This window comes from Anabrus simplex, chromosome X (assembly GCF_040414725.1).
Source record: "Anabrus simplex isolate iqAnaSimp1 chromosome X, ASM4041472v1, whole genome shotgun sequence".
NCBI classification, from domain to species: domain Eukaryota; kingdom Metazoa; phylum Arthropoda; class Insecta; order Orthoptera; family Tettigoniidae; genus Anabrus; species Anabrus simplex.
In genome coordinates this window covers 219,160,992-219,186,857 of record NC_090279.1, presented here as the reverse complement: position 1 = coordinate 219,186,857, position 25,866 = coordinate 219,160,992, and the positions used below count along the sequence as shown (strand labels likewise).

At 39.5% G+C, this 25,866-nt stretch overlaps 1 protein-coding gene across 1 annotated transcript in view; it reads right to left on the bottom strand.

The window, feature by feature from the left end:
* Positions 1–388: 388 nt before the first annotated feature.
* Usp32 (Ubiquitin specific protease 32) overlaps positions 389–25,866 on the bottom strand; it is a 187,024-nt gene continuing 161,546 nt past the window's right edge. Inside the window, exons 28-29 of the mRNA XM_068230610.1 lie at positions 25,208–25,300; positions 389–9,389 (exon numbers count right to left, since the gene is read on the bottom strand). Of these exons, the coding sequence (XP_068086711.1) occupies positions 9,219–9,389; positions 25,208–25,300 (264 nt within the window). The 3' untranslated portion in view covers positions 389–9,218. The remainder of the gene's footprint in view (positions 9,390–25,207; positions 25,301–25,866) is intronic.

Below are 25,866 nucleotides of genomic sequence, written 5' to 3'. Positions count from 1 at the left end.
GGATCCTGCCAGTACGAGGGTTTCCTGAGCAACACCAGGCAGCATTTCATCGGGACAGCCCTTTGAGGTCTGCAACCAACACAAGTAGAGTTGACATCAGGCTGATTCCACAGTTAAGTCACTGGACCAAGAAGAAAGATGATTATGAGCCCATAGTTCAAAAACAGGTGTAGGAAGGCTGCAAGGGAATAATCCCCACTATCTTTTGTGATTTTTGGGCTAACTTCAGTGTAAGCTGACAAGCTGTTGAGGATGTAGGTCTATAGTACACGATCCAAAATATGCCACAAATTCTCTAACCACAATCATCTACTTTGGTGTGCTTTGTCACAAGAGTAACCCATCAATTGGGAAGTAATTAAATACACTAATTAAGAAGACAAATAGGGTGCAGCATCATGTCGTACCCAAACTGGCTCACAATGAATCGATCAGAACATAAATGGAGGTATATGACATGGTATATTAAATTTAATAAGTGTGATGAACACAACAATACACAGAGAAACTAATCAAGCAATAGGAATGTGTACATTATTTTATCAATATTTTATTGTTTCAACACAAAGCTTGTACATCAAGACGTGGAGGAGGAGGATGCAGGCCTTATACTCGCCATGCGATGGAGATGAGAAGTCCTTATTAACCCACTGTTGCCACCCTAGCGCCCGTCTGTTCCAGTCTGGTCTGTTTGTGTTCCGAGGTGCCCGACAGCAACAACTATAGTTATCTGCCATCTTAATGTGTCTTTCTTGCAACTTCAACATTTTGATGATTATGATGATGCTTGTTGTTTAGAGGGGCCTAACATCTACGTCATTGGCCCCTCTCAACATTTTAATGCTTGTTCTAACATGGTGTAGAATCAAGAAGGCTCAGGACACAACAAAAGTCTGAAAACCCAACATTTGTGGTTGTTAGTTTGACGTCGAGTGCATTAGATAGCGAAAGCCAGCTCAATACAGACGACAAACCTTCAGGTACACAGATGGAACCAAACACTGAAAGCTTCCTGTGCTCTTCAGGAGATTGCTGTCGAAGTATTTTATAAAAATTATGCATATTTTCGGATTGCACAAATGTATGTTCTAACCAGGGATTGCTCAGCATCCTCCGCGCCAAAAGCGAGAAAGACCAGATAAATAAATCAAAGTCTTCGGTCCTTTGAGATCTTGAAACAGACAGGCTGGCAAGGGAACACTTGCCGCTATTGTGCGGCCAGTCTTTCTCGACATCACACTACATTAATGACAGTCGAATCCCACCGGTCCTCATCAAACGGCTCCTTTTCCTTCTCTCCACACTCTTTCCGTCGATCATCAAACCTCGTCTGTTGCAAAAGAACAAAACACTATTGCGATCAAAATCTCTCATTACACTCTTCAACATAAATTTATCTTCATTTAACAAAATCAATAACAAGAAACATATTATGTACATGCGTCATTCTATATGCAATTTCTACAATATAATAACCATATTTACAAAAATCTAATAGGGTACAACATTTGCAGCATGAGTATTCAAAATAAGAATGCCTGTCCCACACAACAAAAATAAATTACTCACTTATTATACACTGGGATACTGAAATAGTTTTATCCCCTCCAAATTCCTTCATGTGAATCTTTGAATGCAACATCTCATCAGTGTTAAACTAGGTAAAATATCTGCCAGCAGCTATATAATCAAAATAAAATAGCTTTTGATTTAAGGATAAACATAAGAACAACAGACCCTGATGTTGTAACAAAATACACTACAAAAAGGGATACCTGAGAATGTGTGTGTACAGGAAAGGGGAAAACAATCAATCATTTTGATATTAGTAATAGGAAGGGAAAAAATATATGATAAAGACAGTGACAAGAGGCAGACATCAATCGTTACTAAGGGGCATCTTGATAGATCGTCAGTCTTAACGTGGGAACCGTGAGATAAGAACGAAGCCTTTCCTTTTCCTGTTTTCATTCAAGCTCTCTTCTTACCGTACACGTCCCACACTAAGACTGAAGATCTATAAATGAGTGTTTATGTTTGGCCTCCTGATAAAGCTGGCAAACAGAAATGAGTTTGTTGGGGCTGAGATTGACGAGAAGGGAGACTGTCCTTATCCTGTCTTCGTGTTTGTTCTGTTCAAGAGAGACTGACAAAGCATTGACCAGGACACATTGATACGACTAAATCTCAACATTTGATAGACAGGAGACTTTCTTTTTCTACTCCCTGTCTTGCATTGCCGACTGAAAGTACAGAAACGAGACACTGTCAGTGCCAGAATTCAAGTCTAGTCTTCACTTTCCGTCAAGTGAAGATTTGACATTTTATCTTTCAGGAAGTACAAACTTTGACTTTCATATCACACGATTCAGGTCCAGCATTCTCCGTCATAACGGAAACCCAATTCTGAGTTGTCCTCGTACCGAGTCTGTAATTTGCTAGACGAGTTTTACACGCAGCCTGTGTCTTGGTGCTGCTTCCCAGCAAGTTAAAAATTGTAATTTTGAGGGGAATCAAAACCAATGGCAATGATGTTACGTTTCCACTAAACATTCAGACAACAGCACGTCTTATCACAGGGAATTTTTTGTTGATCATCCTATTGATCACACTTCAAGTAAACTGCTGAGAATTACCTCTAGCGCTCACACACTAATTTAATTGATAATTTTAACCATGTTGTTCGTCATGATTATTCAATCCCCAGGCTACATTACCAAGTATAATATATTTGCGAGAAACAGAAGACTGTACTCATGAAAGGCCAAGCAATGTTCAACATCTAGTTCATACTTGTCTCAAGCATGTATCCTTGTCAAGAGTCAGTGTCGAAAGAGCTGGAAGGAAGACCTAGAAACAATGGTTGAGACTGACAAGACATTCATGCATTAAGAGTGACTAATCGGAAACTGGAATTGTAAACCAATGATGATCGCTTCTAGAAACTGTGAGAGCACTCTAGCACTGCCCAACTCGTCAAGTACAGCTTGGTTCCTGTAATGCCACGCTGACAGGATCTGTGCCCAATGCTGTACACACATTCTAAACTCAAAATATAACATTAAAAAATATAGAAAAGAAATGCAATTATAAAACTTTGACTTACAATCACATCTTAAGTTCATCATTCCATAACAGCTTAATAATCTATTTATAAAGTCGTATTTGGTAGCATCTTTCCTTTTGTTTCAAAAACAATGGCACACAATTTACATTCAGCAGTAATCTTTCTTCTTCTTCTTCTTCTTTTTTTGTTTGTTTCTTTTGTTTTTAACCATACATATTTATATATATACACTAATTCTTTGGTGTTGGAAGTAGGTGACGTGAGGTAAAGCAACATGCAAGAGCCGGGCACAGACGAGAGGTCGACGCAGGATCTGGAGCGAGTACAACCTTCACGGTACTTATCGTTACAACTGTAAGGTTCATCTTCCTAATTTCACAATATAACATTACAGCAGAGGCAATTAGTATAAAGGCAAACTTTTTTGGGGGCAGGGTGAATAAAGAGGTTTATTTGTTAATTATTGCACCATATTTGTGACAAATACTATGTAAAGAGGACAGAGTAAGAAAAGAGAGTGTTTAGGAAATGGTAAACTAGGTACCCATACAGGAAAAGATAAAAAAATCAATGCTGCAGTGATATGGACATGTTAAGAGAATGGGAGAAGAGAGGATACCAAGAAAGATGTTAGAATTGGCGTTGAAGGGAAGGAGACCTAGAGGAAGACCAAGGGACAGATGGTTGAAGGGTGTAAAGAAGAGCACTGAGGCAAGAGAAGGGAACTGGACGAGAGTGAGAGAAGAGAAGTGGTGGATAGAGGCACACCGAGCCTGTGCTTGGAAACTGTTCTAGATGAGAAGAAATAGGAAACCGCCAAAACGAGAATCTGTCGAAGGACGCTGCAGATTTTGTGGACTGACCCTGTCTCCAGTGCAGAGCCGGCCAGCATAATCAAGAAAATAAACAGAGACTGCTTAACGAGAAACCATAAATATCTAAACCTGATCTCTCGAGAAAAAAATGGATGGTCGATGAGGCCAAGGTCCAAAAAGAGAGTCTTGGCCAAGCAACTTGCAGGACTGGTCACGACTGGATTTTAAGACCTTACTAATGATGACAGTTAAAGATCGTAACTGTTTGGCCAACCTTCACCCAAGTAAAATTATTCCAGTTAACAAATCACATTCATTTTCTTATTGGAAATATTGTTTGAATAACAACTCTGTCTCAGGGGTGGAAGTTCATATAAAAGCACTTCTGCTGCCGGTGCTTGCACAGGGTTGTGTGTTAACAAAACTTATGTGTGCATGTGATCATTGTTACTGTTATGATGCCACATAAAAAACCTGTTATAAGGCGAAGGGAAAGCAAGCATTGGTGCACATCCAATCATCAAATTGCTAAGGCATACACATTACGTTACAGATTTGGTCAAATTGGGTGTGGTATGGTTGGAAATCAGAACGCACAGAACAATTATTTGTTCGTGACGCAAAATGAATGTATTCTTCTCAAATCGTGGATGATTAACGTTACCAATCACTGTCAGACAAACTTTCACTCGAGGAACGACTTAGTAACCACCTCTGAATGATGGTTGTATGAAGGCCTGAAGAATATAAGTCTCGGACTGCAGAATGAAATCAATTTTAATTACGAGAAAATATTTAATTTGGATGCACCAGAGGAATTTTGGTATTACAGGCACAACTTCCATGGGCAGTGACCTAAGCTAAACGTACGTGAATTATACCATGGCTGCATACCAAGATGAGCCGATTCTGAGTGTTAAGAATCAGAGTTGCTTTCAAGAATTAAAAATTTTCTGACAAAAACTTAATTTTTCAGTAACATAACGCTTCCTCTTACATGTCCCCAACGTCGAAGAAGTGGTTCATGCAGAAAGGAACAACACATCTGAATAACCAATACAAATTCCCGATTTAAACCAGACTGAGAGGCAGATCACAACGGACGACAATTTGAGACAGTGGATAAATTGAAAAATATAATTTGGTCAGAGCGCACTACAATCTCAGCAGCAGAAATATACAGCCTTAACCAGTCAATGCTTAAAATAATTTTTCCAGTTATTAGCGTATAGACAATTCTTGGGGAATGTTTACTGCATGGAGCCTTTACACCAAGTTCCAACCTAAAGACAACGTTTTTCTCGGTCTTCGTGAAGTGTTTCTGAAAGAATAATCAATCCATGGACTGCTGTCAATACAGATGATGTGCTGGCTAGCTGGTCACCCAGTGGTAAACATTCAGATTGCAGTTAAACCTCACAAAAACAGAGTGCGGCACAATACATCTGCTTTCCGTTACCTTGGCTACCGCTTGATGGCTGATGGTGATAATTTTAGACGCTCAAGTAAGAGTTATTCCTACGAGGATACGGGTGTCCCTTTTTTTTTTTGACTGCAAGATCCTTCTGTGTCTCAAATTAAAGACCTACTACACAGTCGTCCGCCCAGTGGCAGTGCTGGAGATACGCACGCTTGGATGGAGGCTGGAACTTGCCATGTTAGGAATGAAGAGATCAGGAGCACTCTTAAGAGTTAGATATGATCATTTTTTAGGATTTTGCTCTTAAAGAGTTGTCTCAAATGAGGACAAAATCAGAGAAGCGAGCGCTTACACTCAGACCAGATGGACAGCGGCCTCGAGGCTGACTTAAAAAGCAGTTAATGGACTACCAGAGGGAGATACAAAATATTGGCGTTCATCCTGGCAATGCCAAAGACCAGGCAAATTGCACATAAGATGGTAACCAGGAAGAAGAACAGCAACTAATTAATATTTACCAAAGCTAAAGTGATTATGAAACCAAAAATCAAGTGCCTTTTTACTAATTTCGTCCAGTGTAGTTGCCTTCTCAAAACGGGCCATATTCTCCACTGCAATAGCATGGTGCCACGCTCCAGACCCGGCTGAATTACAATACTGATCTCTTAAGTGAACAAAGAATTTGGAGCCACCTTGAGTGATAAACAAAACCTGCACCAGGTGGTTACAATTCCCCACTTAACACACTCTGTCCACAAGATCTGCATGGTTTATCGTACCTGAAATACGTGTGCTGTACGGAGATTCACCGTCTCTCTTTTCCACGTCCTTGGCAATGCTCGTGCGATTGCTCATTTTCCACATAGAGACGGTTAAGTAGGGATAGTTCAATTGTAACCACCCAGTAATTTCTCCGAACATTACCCAAAAGTTCTTCAGCTGCTCCAGCTGATTAAAAAATAAACAATACGACGATGCTACGAACAGCTCTTGACAAAATGAATGTTCCCAATATAAAGAAAGGGGTAAACAAAATAGTACACTATTTTCCTAGGTGATTAAAAAAGAACACCTTCACAAATCTCCTGCCCTACCTTTCACTGAAGAACCTTGGTGGAAAATACATTCTCCATCACTGTGTTTTTTTTTCTTTTCTTAGAAATCAGTACGCTAGGATCTCTCATCCCCCACCCCATTATCTGTATAAAATTAATAATTTCTTTGAAAAAATGCCTTCAGATTAAATAATTGACCATACTGTTCACACAGGAAAACTACAAGAAAAATTAACAAATGGATGATTGAGGCTGGGAATTAGAAATACTTACTTGCCAGAACTTGTACACTTGTTCATATGGACCACTTCCAGAATGTCTTCCCTTCAGGCACTTTCAAGATAGCTGATTAGTACCTTAGTAACATCACTGACTAATCAAAATATTTACATTTCTCTTGGAAGTAAAGAAGCCTTCAGCGGCAGTGAAATATCGCCCCAGTGCTTCAAAGCAGAAATTTGGCGAGATTGGACCTATCGATGGTGGAGGTAAAAAGAACGAGCACTTACCGCCCAATTGCAAATCTCAATCTTAACGGGCAGCTTGCCATGGGGAGATGGATCATTCACAATTGCCGGGGGAGAGAGATATCAAAAACAAGGTCGACTATCAACCATCTCAACTATTCCAACTGGCCGTTCCTGAAACAAGGCGTGAACTCATCGAAGTTTCTTCTCACCAATGCCTGATCTTGTTTAGGTCAAGGTACAGTTTTTCTTTTTGAGCCAAATGAAAAAATATTTTGGAAAAATATAATTTAATGCATTAAGCTGGGAATGTAAGAACAATGATCATGCTAACAAACATTTCAGGCCATGTACGAATCGTGGATGTGTTTCTAACAGTATTATGTTCGTGATAGTCTAATATTTCTTGATAGAGGGATGAAACAAAAACCACGTCCGGGCTAAAGATGTATAAAAAATAACAGGTTAGAGTGAAAACTTCACTATATATACACGTTGATAAAGACTATCAATATAGATTTCTCCGAGATTTGGTCGTCAACATTTTCCCGTCATTACAGAGTTGGATAAATGCGCGTAAATGACCCGAGAAGAGCTTGCACATAAATCTACCTAGCCGTGTAGCTGTGGACTGCACAACATTAAGTGCAGTGCGTGTGATTTTAAATCAGTGCCGTGAGAGAAAGGAATAGAATATGGATCCTTGCAGAAGCTGGAAAACATCTTAAAGAGCATGCGAGTGGAAGAAACTGCAGATCAGATCGTCAACGTCTGTGTACCCGCTACACCGCCTTAAACCAAATGATCGCCGCAAAAGAAGTGATGCTAAGTCATGCCGCATAAAACGACAATTACCTTTATTTGATGTTGATCACTGATGTATCAACTTTACTTGTTTATGGTAACTTCTACCGATGTATGAAAGAGAGAAACCAAAACCGAAGGTCTGGTTATGACAATAAATATGGTGTGATTGGTCCATTGACAGCACACTCCCACCTCACTTCACTTCTACCGTGTTTATGTATGTTTGGTATGAAGAGCCTGGCCTCCTCAATCAATGTTTTTGCACGGGGCTGATCTGATACCATATTTAACACCTCAAATGGGGAGAAACACAGCTACAAACGGTACCCACCATGAGTGCGCATAAAAACTTTGCAAGAGTCACACTTTTTGGGTACTAAAACACATGGTGACCTGTAAAGAGTAACAGAAGATGGTACGTGACATCCCCCAACTACGCTGTGTGTCTGAGCTGTGGTATATACATACTTGAGCTATGGCGCTAGGAGGAATCCTGGACCATTGTGAAAATTATGTTGTGCGGGCTTTAAAGAGGAGTTTCAAAAACCGCAATTCTCTAATGAGTGGGCACGTTTAGGAGGATAGGTTCAGCTGAGAATCAATAGAAAACAAGAAAACTCTGGGATGCCAAGAACAGCAGGAACCAACGATAACTGACGAGTGCTACAAAAGTCCTCTTCCCCAGCATCTGGTATAGAGAACTCAGTAGAGCACGCAGCATGACTGGCTGTACCAGAGTTCAGGTATTCCACGAGGTGAAAGACCAGGAGTCCAATCTTGTGCATGTGTTATTTTCAATGTGTATCTCTCTGACAGATGCAATGTGTTGCTGAGGAAGTGAGTCTGTACTTCACCAAGAGAAGTGGACAACCATCAAGTAACAGAACGTTTTCAAGGGGATTTGGAAAGTCAGTGTTTCAACTATCTTATCTAAAACGTTACAACCATTTTGATTGCATTTTTTCCTGCGTATTTTTGCATATATCTTACCCAGACATTTGTTGATATTTAAAGTGTGTTCGATGCCTCAGTTACCTTCTCAAACAGCCCAACACGGGGGAGATGACATCATACATAAGAAATATTTACCCTTTTGAAGGCAATTATTTACGCACCAGCCCTGAAATAGCCTCGCCCAAAAATCACTAGCAAATGCAACAACTGAGTCACCAAACTCAGAACTCTCCTTTCCCATAAGAAAGGAAGAACACGATCACCACCACTCAAATAAATACGGTAAGGAAGATAAATTGGACGTGGTCCACGGCAATACAGTACAATAGAAGTTAAGAGATTTCCGATATTCACACAGCTTGTGCATCAGTACTGCCAACAGTAGCAGCAACAATTTAGAACAAGGTAAAACCTTATCACAGACTCCAAAATACTAAATAACCAAAACCTCTTAGGACTGGCTTTAAAAAAATACTGTTTGTAGCCACAACAGGCACCCAGTGTTCTTGCCCTGCATTTGGTGCAACTAAAATACATTATTTTGGAGGCACATGCAGGTCCCTCAGCGAACCGAACGTTGAGCAAATGAAAACAGAACGAGCTAGGAGAGGTGGAGGGAGCAAAAACAACGTATTACATGACCGAACACAACTTCTTGAAGTCCGAGTCAAACTCGTCGTCCAGATCTCTAGTGTCGGGCGTCTTGCCCACGATGCTAGGCATGTACTGCTGCTGGCACAGACCTTCTCGCTCGTAGAACAGCATGTACGCTGAACTCGTGTCGATCTGCGACTCGCTTACCTCCTGAAAAAACCAAGCAAATTACCCTCAGCACACACTTCATCGGCAAGAATACTTCTGATTTGTTCGGTTGAGCTCATCAATTCTAGAGAAAATAAGATAAAGCAATACAATGATTCAAACAAACATTCTTTATAGTATCCTAAACTAGGTTATTTTCAGCTTCATTTCCACTTGGGTTCTAGAAAGTATTATCATACAGTAAAACCTCGTTAAGACGTTTCTGCAGGGGACAATAAAAAAGAACGTGTTAAGCGAGAAAACGTACACCTGAATATACGAATGGAAACTATCCAACAGGAATATGGATGCACTAGATACGATTTTTTCCAACGTGAGGGCATTTTACATCGTGTATCCGTGGGTACAGTGAAAACTATATCTACCATTTCTAAAGATGAGAGGCAAATATTAAAAGGTGTGAAAAACATGAGAGAACAAATATAAAAACCTTTTCAGCTGGGGCTTATAAAATAAGTGCACTGAACGGTGCGGAAAACACCAAACAACAAATATGAAAACGTGCACGGGGGCCAATAAAAATATTGCAGATCACACTCTTTGTAAGACAAATGTTAGTAGAAGCCCTTTTATTTTGGACCAGTGGGTTATCTTACACAGTGAATTGGAGGTTACACTCGACCATATGCAACTGCCAGGAATGACTCTGACCGCCATTTTGAAAAACTTCGACCAAGTCGAATGATCGAGCTGAAACTCAAAGGTACAAGTTCAACATTTGCGACCTCCATGCCCTTAAAGATGTGGATGCTATTAGTAAGGAATTTCATGACTTTTTCTATCCATAACTAGGCTATCACAAGACAAATATACACCACGCTAGTCAATTTCACAGGATTATCCTCATAATCCCGATATAGGCTACCATATCACGCCACGCTTCACTGTACCACGCAACAGAAAATAAATTTCTAACTTCTGAATGGAATGCAAAATACAAGCACAAACAGGCTCACTCTGCTATTCAGTGATCTCTCTGTTAACTGGGAAGCAAAACTGAACATTCCTGAGGCTAGAAGCTTGCTCCCTGAACGTGCAACTTATCCCGTTAAGTTCAGGAATTTACGGCCTTTTTCCATAATCATGCAACTGTGGCGACGGATCTTGCCCGTGTTGTAATAAATCACATTTCTTTCACAAGGGGTGACAAATAACATTTTCAGGTCTAGGACAAATGTGATTGTACTAAGCGGTAATCACAAAGTAATGAAGTGAAATATAAGGATCCATCTATTCAATACTAAATTATGTGAGATTCTTAAATCACCACATAGTCATTTATTTCATGGTACCGGTTTTGGCACAGTGATTGCCATCATCAGCCGTAGTTTACAAAGATATATAAAGTGACATTGACATGTTAGACCTTATAGTTAAAACACAGTAAATAACTTGAATTGGATATCCATATAATGGAATAATAATGTTATTTACAAGTGTATGACTTGATATACATTTTACAAGTTTACGACTTGAAAGTCATGTTATTAAAAGAAATTAACATTCTAATATCCAATGTTAAATGTTTTAAAATATTACAATTGCATTTTGCCGGTTAAATATGGTGTATTTTGCGTCTATAATTCCCGAGTGACAGAGAGTTCCTTTTTAATTGTTGCCCTTCATTAGAAATCGGCTTGAGTATATAGTCCATGGATATTGAAGCCATATTTCAGTAATACAGCGAAACCTCGATTCTCCGTTTTTTGAGGGACCACGAAAATAAAACGTACAATATGGGAAAACGGAAAATCCGGGAATGAATGAAAACCATCAACAATTTGGCTAAACATCACAAAAATGAAATATGTATAATTATAATCTTACAAAACTCCTAAACCAAACCAAACTACAGCCCCAGTGGGACTTTGCCTGCCAAGCGACCGCTGCTCAGCCCGAAGGACTCCAGATTACGAGGTGCGCATGGTCAGTGCGACGAATCCTCTCGGCCGATATTCCTGGCTCTGTAGATCGGAATCGCCATCTCACCATTAGATAGCTCCAACAATTAAAGGTAATCACGTAGGCTGAGTGGACCTGGAATCAGACTTATATCCAGGTAAAATTGTCTGACCTGGTCGCAATCGAACCCGGGCCTCTGGATGAGAGGCGGGCATGTTAGACCACGAAACCGCATTAATTACCGGTACATGAGTTCAAAATCTCGATACTTTATATTCAGTTTTACAGGGGAATCTTCGTCAGTTTCCCGTGAAAACTTCTTTCAGTTCAACAACTTTGATTAGGCTAGCCAAACTCTTCGAAAAATCTAATAACGCCAAGCCAAACGACAATCGACCACAAGTAGTTTTTGATTCTTTCATCTAATAAAATAAAGCACATTAGATATGAAAGCACCCAAAATGAATACAAAATTCGTTCATTTCTTAATCTTTCATTGTAATTTGGTCTCCGATATACTGTTTGTAGTCAGTTTCTGGAAATCTCGTACCGTGTAAATTAGGCCAAGACCAACTACAACCTATCAGACCTTAATGCAGAATCCAACATGGCGGAAACATTGGGCTCACTGTCTGCTGTGGGAAGCAGCTAGGCATTAATTCCTAACTAATATAATTAACGCCGGTAACGTTCATAATTCATAATCGTAAAGAAGAATTAGTTCATGAAATATAAATCATGTTTCCATAGTCATAAAACACGAAATGGTTTAAAATAATATACCAAAATCGAAATAAGTATTCAACCAACTTACATAACCCTACAATGACAAAATGTAAGTACCGTAATTAATATTTGTTGGTAAAACAACCACGCACAACACATTACAAAAAACTTCATAAGAGTGAAATGACACACTGTGCTTAGTAAATAAGATATTTAGCAACCAGGTCAACTTTAAATATCACACGACTCAGTAACATAACCCTGCAACACTTGAAATTGACAACATTTAATAAATATTTGTTGGTAAAACACAACAGTGCACACGCAACAAATTACAAGAGAAAAAAACTCATAGCACTGAAATAGTGTACCGTACTCAGAAAATAAGAAATTCAGCAACCAAGTCTACTTTAAATACTCACATGACTCACTAACATAAACCTACAGCCAGTACACTTGAAAATGACAGAATTAAAGCAGCATTTGTTGGTAAATCACATGAATACACAACACGTACGTATGTTAAGTGCTCAGAACTGGAGGCTGGTTTGATCCTCCCAGTTCCACCATCAGCTGTCAGAGGTGGTCTAGGTGTCACTGAAGAGGCATATTAGGGAAAGTGAAGTAGCTCTCCGTTGCTTTCCTCGTTGAGCCAAAAGTTGCTATTATATATCAGTCTGCCAAGCCCACTAAAATGAACGCACCAACTGACCCTATGAGCAATATTTTCACACCGTCCATCACAGAGACTGGCTGCATAAGAAATGGCATTGCTAGCATCACTCATACCTCGGTCACTTTCATGTTAATACCAATATTCTTGGTCTGTTATAGGACATAATAAATTCTGCAGCTAACTGATTCCTGGTTGCCAACGTTTCGCCCCAGTGTGCTTAGTTGGGCTCACCAGTTGGTGAATAGCATACCTACCAAGACGCATGGCTAGTGCATACCGTGGAGGTCACTGCGTAGGCTACTGGAGCCACCGGCAGTGCCAATGCACTATGAGAGACTTTGTCTCATTTTCAAAAATTGATGCCTGCCTGGCCATCATGTTCCCTATGGGAATCGACATCTATATCACTTTCATGTTGTCAAAGCCAAGGATGAGACTGAGACAGGTTAATGGAAGTAACAAAATTGCTCTAGTCCATACCAGAAGACATTGTGCACTGAGAACACTAGGTCTTGCCAGCAAAGGCATATTACATGAAAAATACAAATTAACCAGGACAGTGAAATAACATGCTCTACAAATACACATTCACCAGCTACATTGTACTTTAAATATGGAATTAAAGGTATCGAGATTAGAGACAAACTTAACTGATACATTTAAAAAAGCTTTTCAATTTGTTGAGCACACAAGTTAAATATAGGCTAAATATTACACTATAAGATACCTGTAAAAAAACAAATTATTAAACAAAGAATGACATGCTTCATTCTTAGAAGAACATCAGATTCTATCAAGTCACATTCAATATTTTTAAATATTTGTTTACTTTGTCCAAACAAATATGAATTTGAAATTTGGAACTTACGTTAATAAAGTCGTGCCTTCTCCAACTCCACCATACATTGTGAGGCATCTGCAAAACTGTTACTCCTTCAATGGCTCAAATCCCAACAGCTACAAGTCCTCTGCTCTTTATTACATCACTGTCCCACCTGGTCAGGTCAATGACTTGCTGCACTCCTCCTTCGGGTGCTTTACCTCTAGTATGTTCATAGTAATACTATTCATTGTAGTTGCTATCATTATTATTTCTTATATTACAATTATTTTTTTTAAACTACGCAAGGGTTCTTAATGGGCATTTAATGGTCTGCCTATTATACCAGAACATTTTTAATTAGAGAGTCAAGATGTTATTTTTAGTGATGAATGATAATCAATTCAAGGATCATCTCAAGTGGCGAGGGCGGTACGTAAGCTCACAGAACCTACTATAGATAAGAATATCCTAACCCACATTCCAGGCGTTTAAGTCAGAGATTACCTCCTGTGGGATTCGTTAAGCGCTAATGTAACAAGTGTGAATGAGTCAATACTGGAAAATTGGGCTTCCTTCTTAACAAATTAAACTGACACGTTATCTTCTGAAGACGATCATTTACTGCTAAGTTTCAACACTTTGCGTTGCTTAGCTTTTTGACTTGGTTCTGCATTTGCAGCATCACAGGTACTTCTCTTGAAGTTTTTAGATTGAAGTTTCTTTGCCAGTTCTTTTGAGACACTTCTTTCCTCAAGCGCTTTACCATAATTATTGATGAAAACATTTGCTATCACATGAATGCACTTTTTAATCATTGTTTTCAACTTCATACCACACTGACACTCATCATCAAGGTTGCACACACTACTCTCAATTAACTGAAATCCTAACACTACCAGTGCCTCTCTTTGTTTGTGTAACTTAAGAAATTCTGGTTCGTAACTGTCACTAATTAATGCCTGGAAAAGTCTGAAAATGTTACAACACAAGGACATGACCATAGACGATGGACACTTCAAACCACCTCTGTTCACTAGATTAAAATACATCATCACTTCCCTGTCACTATCCACAAGTACTTCATTTTCACTCTGCAACATTTTAATGCAATCATCACACTTTTTACACAATATTTCAATCACTTGCAAACTGGTGTAGCTAGCAATGCACACTAAAATCTGCAGTGTTTCAAGGGGAACTGTGATGTGGACTACTTCTTCTAATGCAGACTCTAATGCATCTAAATTATCAATAATTCCATCATGGCTATTGTTATGGACATTATGGGCAAAGTCTTTCAAAGAAAATTCACCAAGTTTTGCAGACCTCATCTTCAATACTCCGAATACTTTGAGCTTTCTTTCAGACTCAAGAATTTGTTCCACAGAAACATTATAAGTGCAACCACTCAATCTTCTGTAGGCACCAAATCTTCCCTCTAAACTGTCTGTCTGCAATTTGGCAGTAAGCACATAAGACCAGTGGTACTTCCTGAAAATATATTTACACAGTTCTACCACTGTGGTAAGAGTATGTGTCAAAGCAGTATACGTTTCACTTGTTAATCTTCCTTCTGTTTGTGACATGTGCCATATGTCTATGTATGTTTTTAAACATGTAAGGAATGAAAGTTTGTCATCAGGCCCAAAAATTGGACTAGCCTCTTCATTCCTGGTATATGTACCTTTCATGGGATGCTGTACATTACAGATTGACCACCACTTTTGAATTAATTTTACAAACTGGATTGTGCCATCAGAAACATCCACACCTTGACTTTTAAGCAATTCCAAAGCAGCAATATTCTTAGGATCAAAGATTTTTACTGCTAACGATACATTTTGTCTCTCTATTGGTGTTGGATACAGAGCCTTTCTAGATAAATTTGGAGCCATTTTTAAAAACAATCTCTTCTCTGAGTGAAACAACTCTCTGAGGTCTGAAAATTTGGCCTCAGTAGTTGTAAATTTACAGACTGACTCTGTACCAACATCAATGTTCACCATTTCACTTAAAACAGCAAATGTCTCATCAACGTTTGGTATAATGAAGGTTTCATCTGATCTGTTCAACCAATTATTTCTAATGCACTTTAGAATATGTACACTGTCAAAAAGAAGAAACAAGGACTTGCATGGATCTGCTGGATTTTGAATACAAGGTTTCAAGTTATTACTACCACATAAAAGTTCAAACATTTTCCTGTTGGTGCGATGGTTATCAGCAATCAAGCAGACAACATCAAAACCTAATTCAACCATGACTTTTAAAACCTTAAGTGTGAGATCATGCAGTGTTTCAGAGTTCATATTCTTCACCGGAAAAAGACCAATTACATCTTTATTACCAGAATGCAATGATGAAGCCATAAATACTTGCATGGTAGGTGCTGCATCATACTCTGAACTATTTTCAGCCATTCCTACTAATTTACCAGCTTTATATGAGATTTTTGAGTTTACATGAACCTCGTCAAGCATTACTGACACAACCTTTTCATTCTCCTTCAAAAGTTTGCTTTTTTCTCTCAAAAAAGCTACCTGTGCAGGACCTATTCCTGGACTGCTGGGGCCTATTTTTGATAAAAACTGTCTTAAATATACATGATGAGGCAATGTCATTACATTTGTTTTACGCAAAAAATTGTATGCACCAGGGTACGAATAAGAGAAAGTCGCAGCCCATATCAGTAGTTCTGGGGAGTATCGTATTTGATTGTTTATAGAGAGCTCTAATTGTTCCAAGACAAATTGTATTTTACTAGTTCTATCTTTACTAAACTCACAGTCTAACTCAAGTGCATTTTTCACAAGCTTCATCAAAAAAGAAAGTTTATCAGTGAAATCAATATTATCATCAGAATAACTTGTGAGGTGACTTACCAAAGTGTCAAACTTTGTCCATCTGTCACACTTCAAGTCTTCACAACCATCAGATTTCAATATAAATCTAAAATGCTCTGTCGGCAAACACACATTTTTGTAAAACACTTGAACTGTAAAAGAACTGGAAACCTTAAAGCTCACTGAAATGAATGGAACGTTAGTAAATGACTCATCATCCACCTTCACAAACAGCACGTAATCTTCCTTCACTATTGCAGTGAATGGTTTAACACATTTTTTCTCGACTTCAAAGATGAATGTGTTAAAATCAGTAATTTTGTCATTTTCGCACCACTTATTAAAATTCTCCTCATCTCTCCTAATAAGCTCTTGGACCCTGTCTTCGGGATTTGTCCTTTGTTTTGAAACACTAACAGTGTGATAAGAGGGCTGATTAAGAAATATAGTGGGGTATGCATCAGAAGTCAGTTTTGGTATTTTTCTGGGCACTCTAATGGGATCACCGTTGAGCACAGGAAAAACATCTTCACTTATAATAAACTTAGGGTCAAAATGTTTAATGCATACCGAAGTATTATCAGTAACCTCAAAATGGTCACGATGAATATTCCTAACCCATTTGTCTCGTAAAACTTTGTCCTTAGGAAACCTAAAAGTTGTGTTATTGGAAGACCCATAATTTGATCGACAACCAGGCACAGAACATTTACGACCCATTGTACTTATCTAACACATTTATACACTCCACCAGACCAAACTCACCGAAGCAGCAGCAAATAATATACGGCACTAATAACCTCTAAAATACTAAAACGAATTCCACTCCACCAGATCAAACTCACTGAATCACCAACACATTACATACGGCCGTAATAACCTCTGAATACAACTAAAAACATCACTAGCACTTTAAAAAATAACTAGATAACAAATAAAAGGACACTAAAACATTACTTAACACACAAACATATTCGGTGGATAATTAATTTGCGAATTCCAGTAGCAAGATAACCTCAATGAACTAGACACGTGCTGAGTTTACACCAAACTGAATGTAAACATGGCCCTACATGCCGGATACGCGTAGCCCAATGCGGCGGCCATTTTGTGATGTATCGATATGTGCCTTCAGGTCTGATAATATTGTAGTTGGTCTTGTTTCGAACGTAAGTATCGATTCTTAAAAGTTCTCGAATGCATTATATTCAATTCTGCGCGTCACAAATCCAATCAAATTGGAAAGATAAAAGAAATATCAAAAATTCAGAAACTACGGTTATTCGTGACCTTGAGGTCATCTGGAAAGCGCGCTCGCTGCACATGTCAGTACGAGTTTGAAATTATACCAACCATTTAAAATGTAACATGTGCAAATAAAACGACTGCGGTTTTTGGTATTTTAACACGAAAACGTAAAATTCCCAGTCTTACATTAGGACCTAAACAGTAATAGGCAATTCCAAGACCTCACATGGCTTTCTTTTTTTAAAATGTAAGGTGCAACATCTGTTTTGGTCTCGCTAACATAATCATGTACGATAATATAAAAAATACTGAATTTGTGTTAAGAAGCAGTTTCGATTCCTGCCTGAAAGCCCAGTTACTCTGCAGTGCCCTGAGCAAAGTGCCAAAAACCTCTTCGGCAGTACGATCGAAAAAAGTAAAAACATAAACATCTAACCCTGGGCGTAATATGGACGTTTTATAAGTGCGAACATTTGACAAAACTCGTTCCGTCTTCAAGCAGAGCTGTCGAAATGCGCCGTGTCTCCTTGCAATTGTTGTTGCCACTCTCTGCTTTATGATTTTCCGAGATTCTCTAAACAATACCACCCGAATGCGATGCTAAGATGGTCCCTTATGCAAGTTCACCGCCGATCGCTTTTCCAGTACCGGTACAGTACTTGCTTTAATTATCGCAGTGACGAGGCGTTAACGCCAAGATCCATAAATATGCCATAGCCGTCCTTTTGTGAGATACAGTTTATTAAAAAACGATTGATTGAGGATTTAGCGTTGATGGGACTGGAATTTCTGGACGGTTGATCCGGGAAATCGTTTCTTCGAGGAACGGATAATGAGGGAAATTACGATGCTCGCGGGACCACGTAATTTGAACGCATATTCCGGGAAAATGTATTTTCCGGGAACGGATAATCGAGGTTCCACTGTAATGGGCTGGTATAAAAGTAACAGGAGGTTGTTCGTCAACAAATATAAATTTGCATAGTTATATATAGCACTGGGCTCAAACTTCGTACTGTGGTGGGTTAACGTAACAGGAGAGTGGATTTCACAGAACAAGTTTGTTGTTACAGATGTTGAAATAAAATGTTCTCAATCCAAGACAGAACCTAAAAGAAAAATATTCTCGCGTTAAGAGTTGTGAATGAAGAAATGGGGCAAGAAGGTTTTTAAGTAGAAGACTCACCTCGGGTAACAAGTTGTTGGTTGTAAAGTGGAGAGGAACTAACCGGGTAATCATTCATGCAGCAAACCGATGGAGAGAGCGGGAAGGGGGGGGGTTGTACTAGGTTGGAGGAGGGGAGAACGGGGTAGCGGACGATGTGCGGTCAGGTGGGCGTGGGGAGAGGTAGGGGTTACATGCAAACACAACTCCAATTTAATTAATGTTTCTAATCCTTTTGAAAAATCTGGTGTATACAGATACATGGAACATGTGAATGCAATCAAATATAAAAGATTCTTTGCAGCAGGTCAACATGTGCATGACTACAAACACAAATTCTATGGCATATATCATGACATAGATATCACTGAAATATTAAACAAGAGCCCATTACTTGACATTACCGAACAATGCTATATTCAACTTGATCAATATTATAATCCAAATCTAAATCTCAACGATATATCCAAAAAACCTAAAATTCTATTTGACATGTTCATTACAATATTAAACAATATTAAATTACCTAACAACCAATCAATTTTTCAGATAAGACACAACACGCTTGCATGTTATCCCTACTTCTCCCCACGCCAACCTGACCGCCAGTCAGGCAAGCAGCCTTGAACGTTGAAGAGATGGCTCCGCAGTGACACCACAATCCTTCCCGCCAGTGCTACATGTCTATCAGCTAACAACAGAAATCTGTATAGTGCCATTTAATAAAACCCCACCAACCTGGACCCAATGTTTGGGAAGCCAGGCTCTGCCTGTCACAAGTCAGGACAAAGGGCGAGTGATAGAGGAGTAACACCTCTTTAAAAAACCTTGGTCCAGCTGACCCGGCTGGTAGTCCCATGTAAGGGTCCCTTGCCAGGGTTACGGCGAAGACCTCAACGGCAGTGAAGGCGGAGAAGAGGGGCTTCAGAACGGTGGAATTGGTGGAAGGGGCAACCCTCCTATTCTGGGTAAATAAAATAGGAACTGCTGCCTTGCAGTAGAAGTGGGAACTTCAAAGGCTAAGGGAAGAAACCCCGACAGAAAATCAGCCTGGTGCCTCAGGCTTAAGATGGCAGCCCTGTCAAGGCACTCGGAAGCAGTGGGTTAATCACTCTCTCTTCTTAAATAATCTGATTATAGAAACCAAAGCAAAATTATAAAACCGGACGGATAACTGATGATGACCTTTGGCATGAAGAGGATAACGAAAATTGGTTTCTGGAATGTGAGGACCTTGAGGGAGAAAAGCAGACTAAAACAAGTGACACGGGAAATGAAGAACTACGGGCTGGACATTCTGGGATTGAGTGAGGTGAGGTGGCCAGGATTTGGCGAGATACAGACAACAGATGGAATTACATTTCTATATTCTGGTGGTGAGGACGAAGAGCACAGGGATGGAGTGGGGTTGCTGCTCAGTAGAAATGCAATGAGAAGTCTTATGGAGTGGAAGCCAATTTCCAGTAGGCTATTGACTGCTAGATTCAAGACCAAGATCAGGAATGTGACCATTATCCAATGCTATGCACCTACAGAACAATCGGAGTTGGAAAGAAAGGAAGAATTCTACCAAATGTTGCGAGATGCCACAATGAAAAAAAGCAAGGATATTCTCATAGTTATGGGAGACTTCAATGCGAAGGTTGGCTCAAAAAATGAAGGATTGGAACATATCATGGGTATACACGGTCTTGGCGAGATGAATGAAAATGGGGAAAAGTTTATGGAATATTGCGCCAGCCAAGACTTGGTGATAGGTGGCACGGTGTTCCCGCATAGGCGGTGTCATAAGGTCACGTGGGTGTCTCCTGATCAAGTCACGGAAAATCAAATTGATCACATTGCGGTGAGCAGGAGGTTCAGAAGGAGTTTTGGAAGATGTTAGGAACAACAGAGGGGCGGACATTGGCAGTGACCATCATCTTGTTGTCGCCAACTTCCGTATAAAGATCGTGGCAGTCCACCAGAAGTTCAACACTCGGCACAAGAAGTTTGATGTTGGTAAGCTAAAGAATCAGCAGACGTTGGAACAATTTCAACTGGAACTTAGCAACAGATTCCAGGTGTTGGATTCCGAGATAGAGAAGGATGTGGAGACTGTATGGAGCGAGGTGAAGAACATCTTTGTGGAAACGAGTGAGAAGCAGCTCGGGTACAAAAACTACCTGCGGAAGGAATGGATATCTGATCAGACCTGGGACAAGATAAATTATAGGAAGGAGATAAAGGCCAAACTAAATATATGCAAAACTAGACAGCAGAAGGCTCAAACACAAGCTCAGTATTCAGTAGCAGATAAGGAAGTAAAGAGGAGTGTGCGAAAGGATCACAGGAAGTGGATTGATGAACAGGCAGAGAAAGCATAACAGGCAGCAAAAAGGGGTGATATAAAGGAGCTTTATGATATCACAAAGATGCTTTCGAAGAAAGGTTTCAATAAAACTAGGCCCGTGAAGAGCAAGACAGGCGAGATTCTCACTACCTGCGAACAGCAGCTGAGTAGATGGAGTGAACACTTTGCGGAGGTTTTTAATAGAGATGTGGGACTGGAAAATGAGCAGAAAGGAGAAGGTGAGGAAGAAGCAGAAGGTGATCCAGGCATCGACCTTGACTCTCCAACCCAGGGTGAGATACGGACAGCATTGAAGCAAATGAAAAATGGGAAGGCACCAGGTCTGGACAACATTCCAGTGGAAATATTGAAAGCAGACCTTGATCCTACAATCAAATTGCTGCACCCACTCCTGGAGAAGATATGGAAAGAGGAAAAAATACCGACCGACTGGAAGAAGGGGTTGATAGTCAAGTTACCGAAAAAAGGGGACACAACAAATTGCAACAACTGGAGGGGTATCACCTTGCTCTCCATTCCAAGCAAAGTGCTGTCGCGAGTCATCCTGAATCGCATAAAGGATTCAATAGAAAGAAGACTTCAAAAGGAACAGGCGGGATTTCGACAACATCGCGGCTGTGTGGATCTCATCAATACACTTCGGATCATCATAGAACAGAGTGTGGAATGGCGGAGTATCCTCTACCTCGCATTCGTGGACTTTGAGAAAGCCTTTGATTCTGTAAATCAAAGAATTATGTGGAAGACCCTCAAGGAATACAGAATTCCATCAAAGATTATCAACATCATGAAAGAGATGTACGAAGGGTATGAGTGTCAGGTTCTTCATGAAAGGAAACTAACAGAAAAGATAAACGTCAAGTCTGGAGTGAGACAGGGGTGTGTTCTTTCTCCCACTCTGTTCCTGCTGGTCTTAGACAGTGTGATGAAGAAGGTAATAGGAAGACGGAAGAGGGATGTTCAATGGGGGATAAGAGACAGGCTTGAAGATCTTGACTTCGCAGATGACATTTGCCTTATGGCGCAGCGGTACCGGGACATAGAAGATAAACTGAGTAGGTTGCAGAAGGAAGCAGAATGTGCAGGTCTCATGATCAACACAAATAAGACCAAAGAGATGAGGATAAATTCGGATATCATGACCAGCTTGACAGTAAATGGAAAGAAAATTGAGCGAGTTGAATCCTTCCTCTACCTTGGAAGTATAGTTACAACGGATGGGGGAGCAGAGGAAGATGTTCAAAGCCGTATCTGGAAGGCAAATGGTGCGTTTGTCCAGCTCTATCCCGTGTGGAAGAATAGAATCTCCAGGAAGACTAAGCTTCGCCTCTTCAACAGCAATGTAAAGTCGATTCTTCTATACGGCTGTGAAACATGGAAAGTTACAAAACAGATCAATAACCAGCTACAGGTGTTCATAAATAGATGTCTGCGTCGCATAACAAATGGGAGGTGGCCAGACATAATCTCTAATGAAGATCTTTGGACCATGACCAATCAGCAGCCGATTGACATCCAGATCAAGGAGAAGAAATGGCGCTGGATCGGCCACACATTAAGGAAGCCGGATGGAGCTGTTGAGAGGGCAGTGCTGGACTGGAACCCTCAAGGCACCAGAAAGCGAGGTCGGCCAAAGAAGACCTGGAAGAGGACGATCGAAAATGAAATTGCAGAGGTTGACAAGACCTGGAGCGAAGTGAAGAGAATGGCCAGGAACCGTACTGTGTGGAGAAATTTCGCCAAGGCCCTATCCTTCAGAGGGAGCAACAGGAAATAAGTCAAGTAAGTAAGTCAAGCCATTTAATAAAGCAACTGCACGCTTAAGAGACACGTGAACCTAGGTGCCATCTTGAAGTAGTCAGGTGGTTCCTTTGCATCACGTTCAAAATTGAAATAAAGGTTGAGTGAACCTGCAATAGATATCAAAAGCACAATCTAGATGTTTCAAATTAAGGACTCCCCACCCCATTCGCAACTGTGACAAAACTTCCGCTCCACTAAGATTGACGTTACGGTATACAAGAGCAACCACATTGAAGCGAACCAGCTGATGCTTGGGTGTGAGCAGAATTACAGCGGACATATCTAGGTTTGCGTTATGGATGATTGTTTTAGTTGCCACTGCGAAATTTGTGTATCTGAAAGGCGTTAAATGATAAATTGGCAATGTAAGAATACATACATTATACATGACTAATTTTAAGCTATAAATTTCATTTTTGTTCCATATTGAAGTGCAATTATAAGAAATAAATTGACAAAAGGGTCCACCTTTTCAATACATCAAGTAAATAGTATTACATCAGTCTTGGATCTAGTTTCAGCCACTTTGTGGCCATCTTCAGGCAAATAAAAATTAAACAGATTATGTGATAACTAAAACATATGTATAGCAGACAATGTTGCAGGAATAATCATAACATTAAAGTACATATAATAAGAAAAATTATGGTTATGATCATCTTGCAGGAGGTTTCATACAAGGTACTTAGAACATGTTAACGCTTTGAAATATAACAGATTTTTGACCATAGGACAGCACATGGGCGATACTAACCATAAGTTCACTAATATCAACAAAGACATGAAAATTCTCAAAGTTATACAAAAAGGCCCCCTGCTCAATATTACAGAAAATTGTTTTATCCATCTTGAACAGTTTTTCAATCCTAACTTCTAAATGAAATTTCAGAGAAATCAAACATTTTATTTGACCTTTTAATTCCTATCTTTAGTAATCATATCTCAGATAAAAAGAATTCTTTCTTTTATAATCTGTTTAAATTTCCCTCTCAGCAGCAGTATTTCTTTCCTCATCCTTCTGCCCTACCTTAGACACCCCTTCTCCCCTCCCTCCCCCTATCTACTCCTTTGTTCACATTGCCTGCTTCCTACAGAAAGTCAGTGCTTGTTCTACATCAGACAGAGGTGAGTCTCAGAAACACATTTTTTCCTTTTTAATTTATTTTCTGTATATTTATTTATTCCTAATTCTGGCTATCATTTCCAGATTTGCTTCTTTGCCTGAGGTCCTAACTGAACTTAAAGACAGCATATTGTAACAAGATCATCATAACCATGATTTTTTTTATATGTACTTTAATGTTATAATTATTCTGTAACGCTGTCTGCTATACGTATGCTTTGGTTATCAGATAATCTGTAAAAATTTTATTTAGCTGAAGATGGCCACTATGTGGCTGAAACTAGTCCCATGACTGATGTAATATTATTTACTTGATATAGTGGATTGAATTATAATTATTATAATTATTATAATTATTATACATGACTAAGAAAGGGTTCAAAAATTTCTATTTGGAAGAGACTGAAATGGAAGTTACAGCCTGTTTGCCGTACTAAGATGAAATTTCACATAACGGTTGCTTTTATGTTCTAAACGTTAAGTAATATGACGTTTCAAGAAATTTCACTGATCTGGAAGTTAAATTGGGGAGGGGTTAAGGTCTGAAAACAAAACTATTTATTCCTCCAAATCCATTCAAACTTGAAAATTCATATGACTGTTGCTTATTTCTAAAAAATATTTCACCCTTTAAGGAGTTGAAAAGGGTGATAGAGCAAACAAAAATATTAATTCCGCCAAAATTGTTCGAAATATAAAGTTGAAATTCTACATGCAATGGTTGCTTCTATGCCCTATACGTTAATAACAGGTTTTAAAATATTACAGTCCCATGGAATTCAAATGAGGGTGTGAGGAAGAAACAAATATTTAATCATCCAAAACAAGGTGATGTACAAACTGAGGGTGCATTCTACAGGTTCCACAGATGGTGGGGCAACCAAAAATGAAAACTTCGAAAGAGAAACACCAGTGTAAAATCGTAGCAAAACAAAAGTATCTTTATAGTGAAACATATAATAATGTAATGTAACGACAAACCTAGATTCTTTTTCATCTTCTAAGGCACGATATGAAAGAGCTGCTGCTTCATTCCATGGGGAGTACATGATGGTGCTAATAGAGAGTGCAAGACGTCTGTGTGAGGAGTCCTTTATAGTCGAGGACATTTCAGAAATGTAGTCAAACTCGGGCTTACCTTACAACTGCTATCGTTGTAACAGTACCATTTGCCGTTAGGATTGCACGCATACGAGACATAATGGCCGCCTCCAAGAATTCCCGAATGACACTGCAAACACAAAGAAGTTACACTTAACAGCAATAAAACACAACACAACACAACACAACACAACACAACACAACACAACACAACACAACACAACACAACACAAGAAATCACTGCCATGTTCAAACCATTAAAGGAGGTGGTGGTTCAGGTACAAACAAAGATCCGTCAAAAAAGATGCTTCAGAGTTGAACTACAAGTTCATACAGGCACGCACGGGCCATGTGCTGCGGAGTGCCTGCAATGTAGACTGAAACCTCCTGGAGCAAGAATTATCTGCACTAAATCTACGTGGCTCCAAGGCTTTTCCCAAACAAGTGTCAAATCAGAGAGAGAGAGAGGAATACAATGCAAGGTCAGTGTGGGAAGCGGAAGCATCAGAAATAGAAGACAAGCACAAACATGGAAAAACAAAAGGACAATCTGCACATGTTCATACACCTAAGTTTTAGAATAGACAGGCTTCCCAGTTCTTGCACATCCATCTCTTCTCAGCTTCACCACGAGAGGAGTATCAACACTTACTGGGGGGCCGTTGCCACAGGGCATAAATGTAGGATAATAAGAAG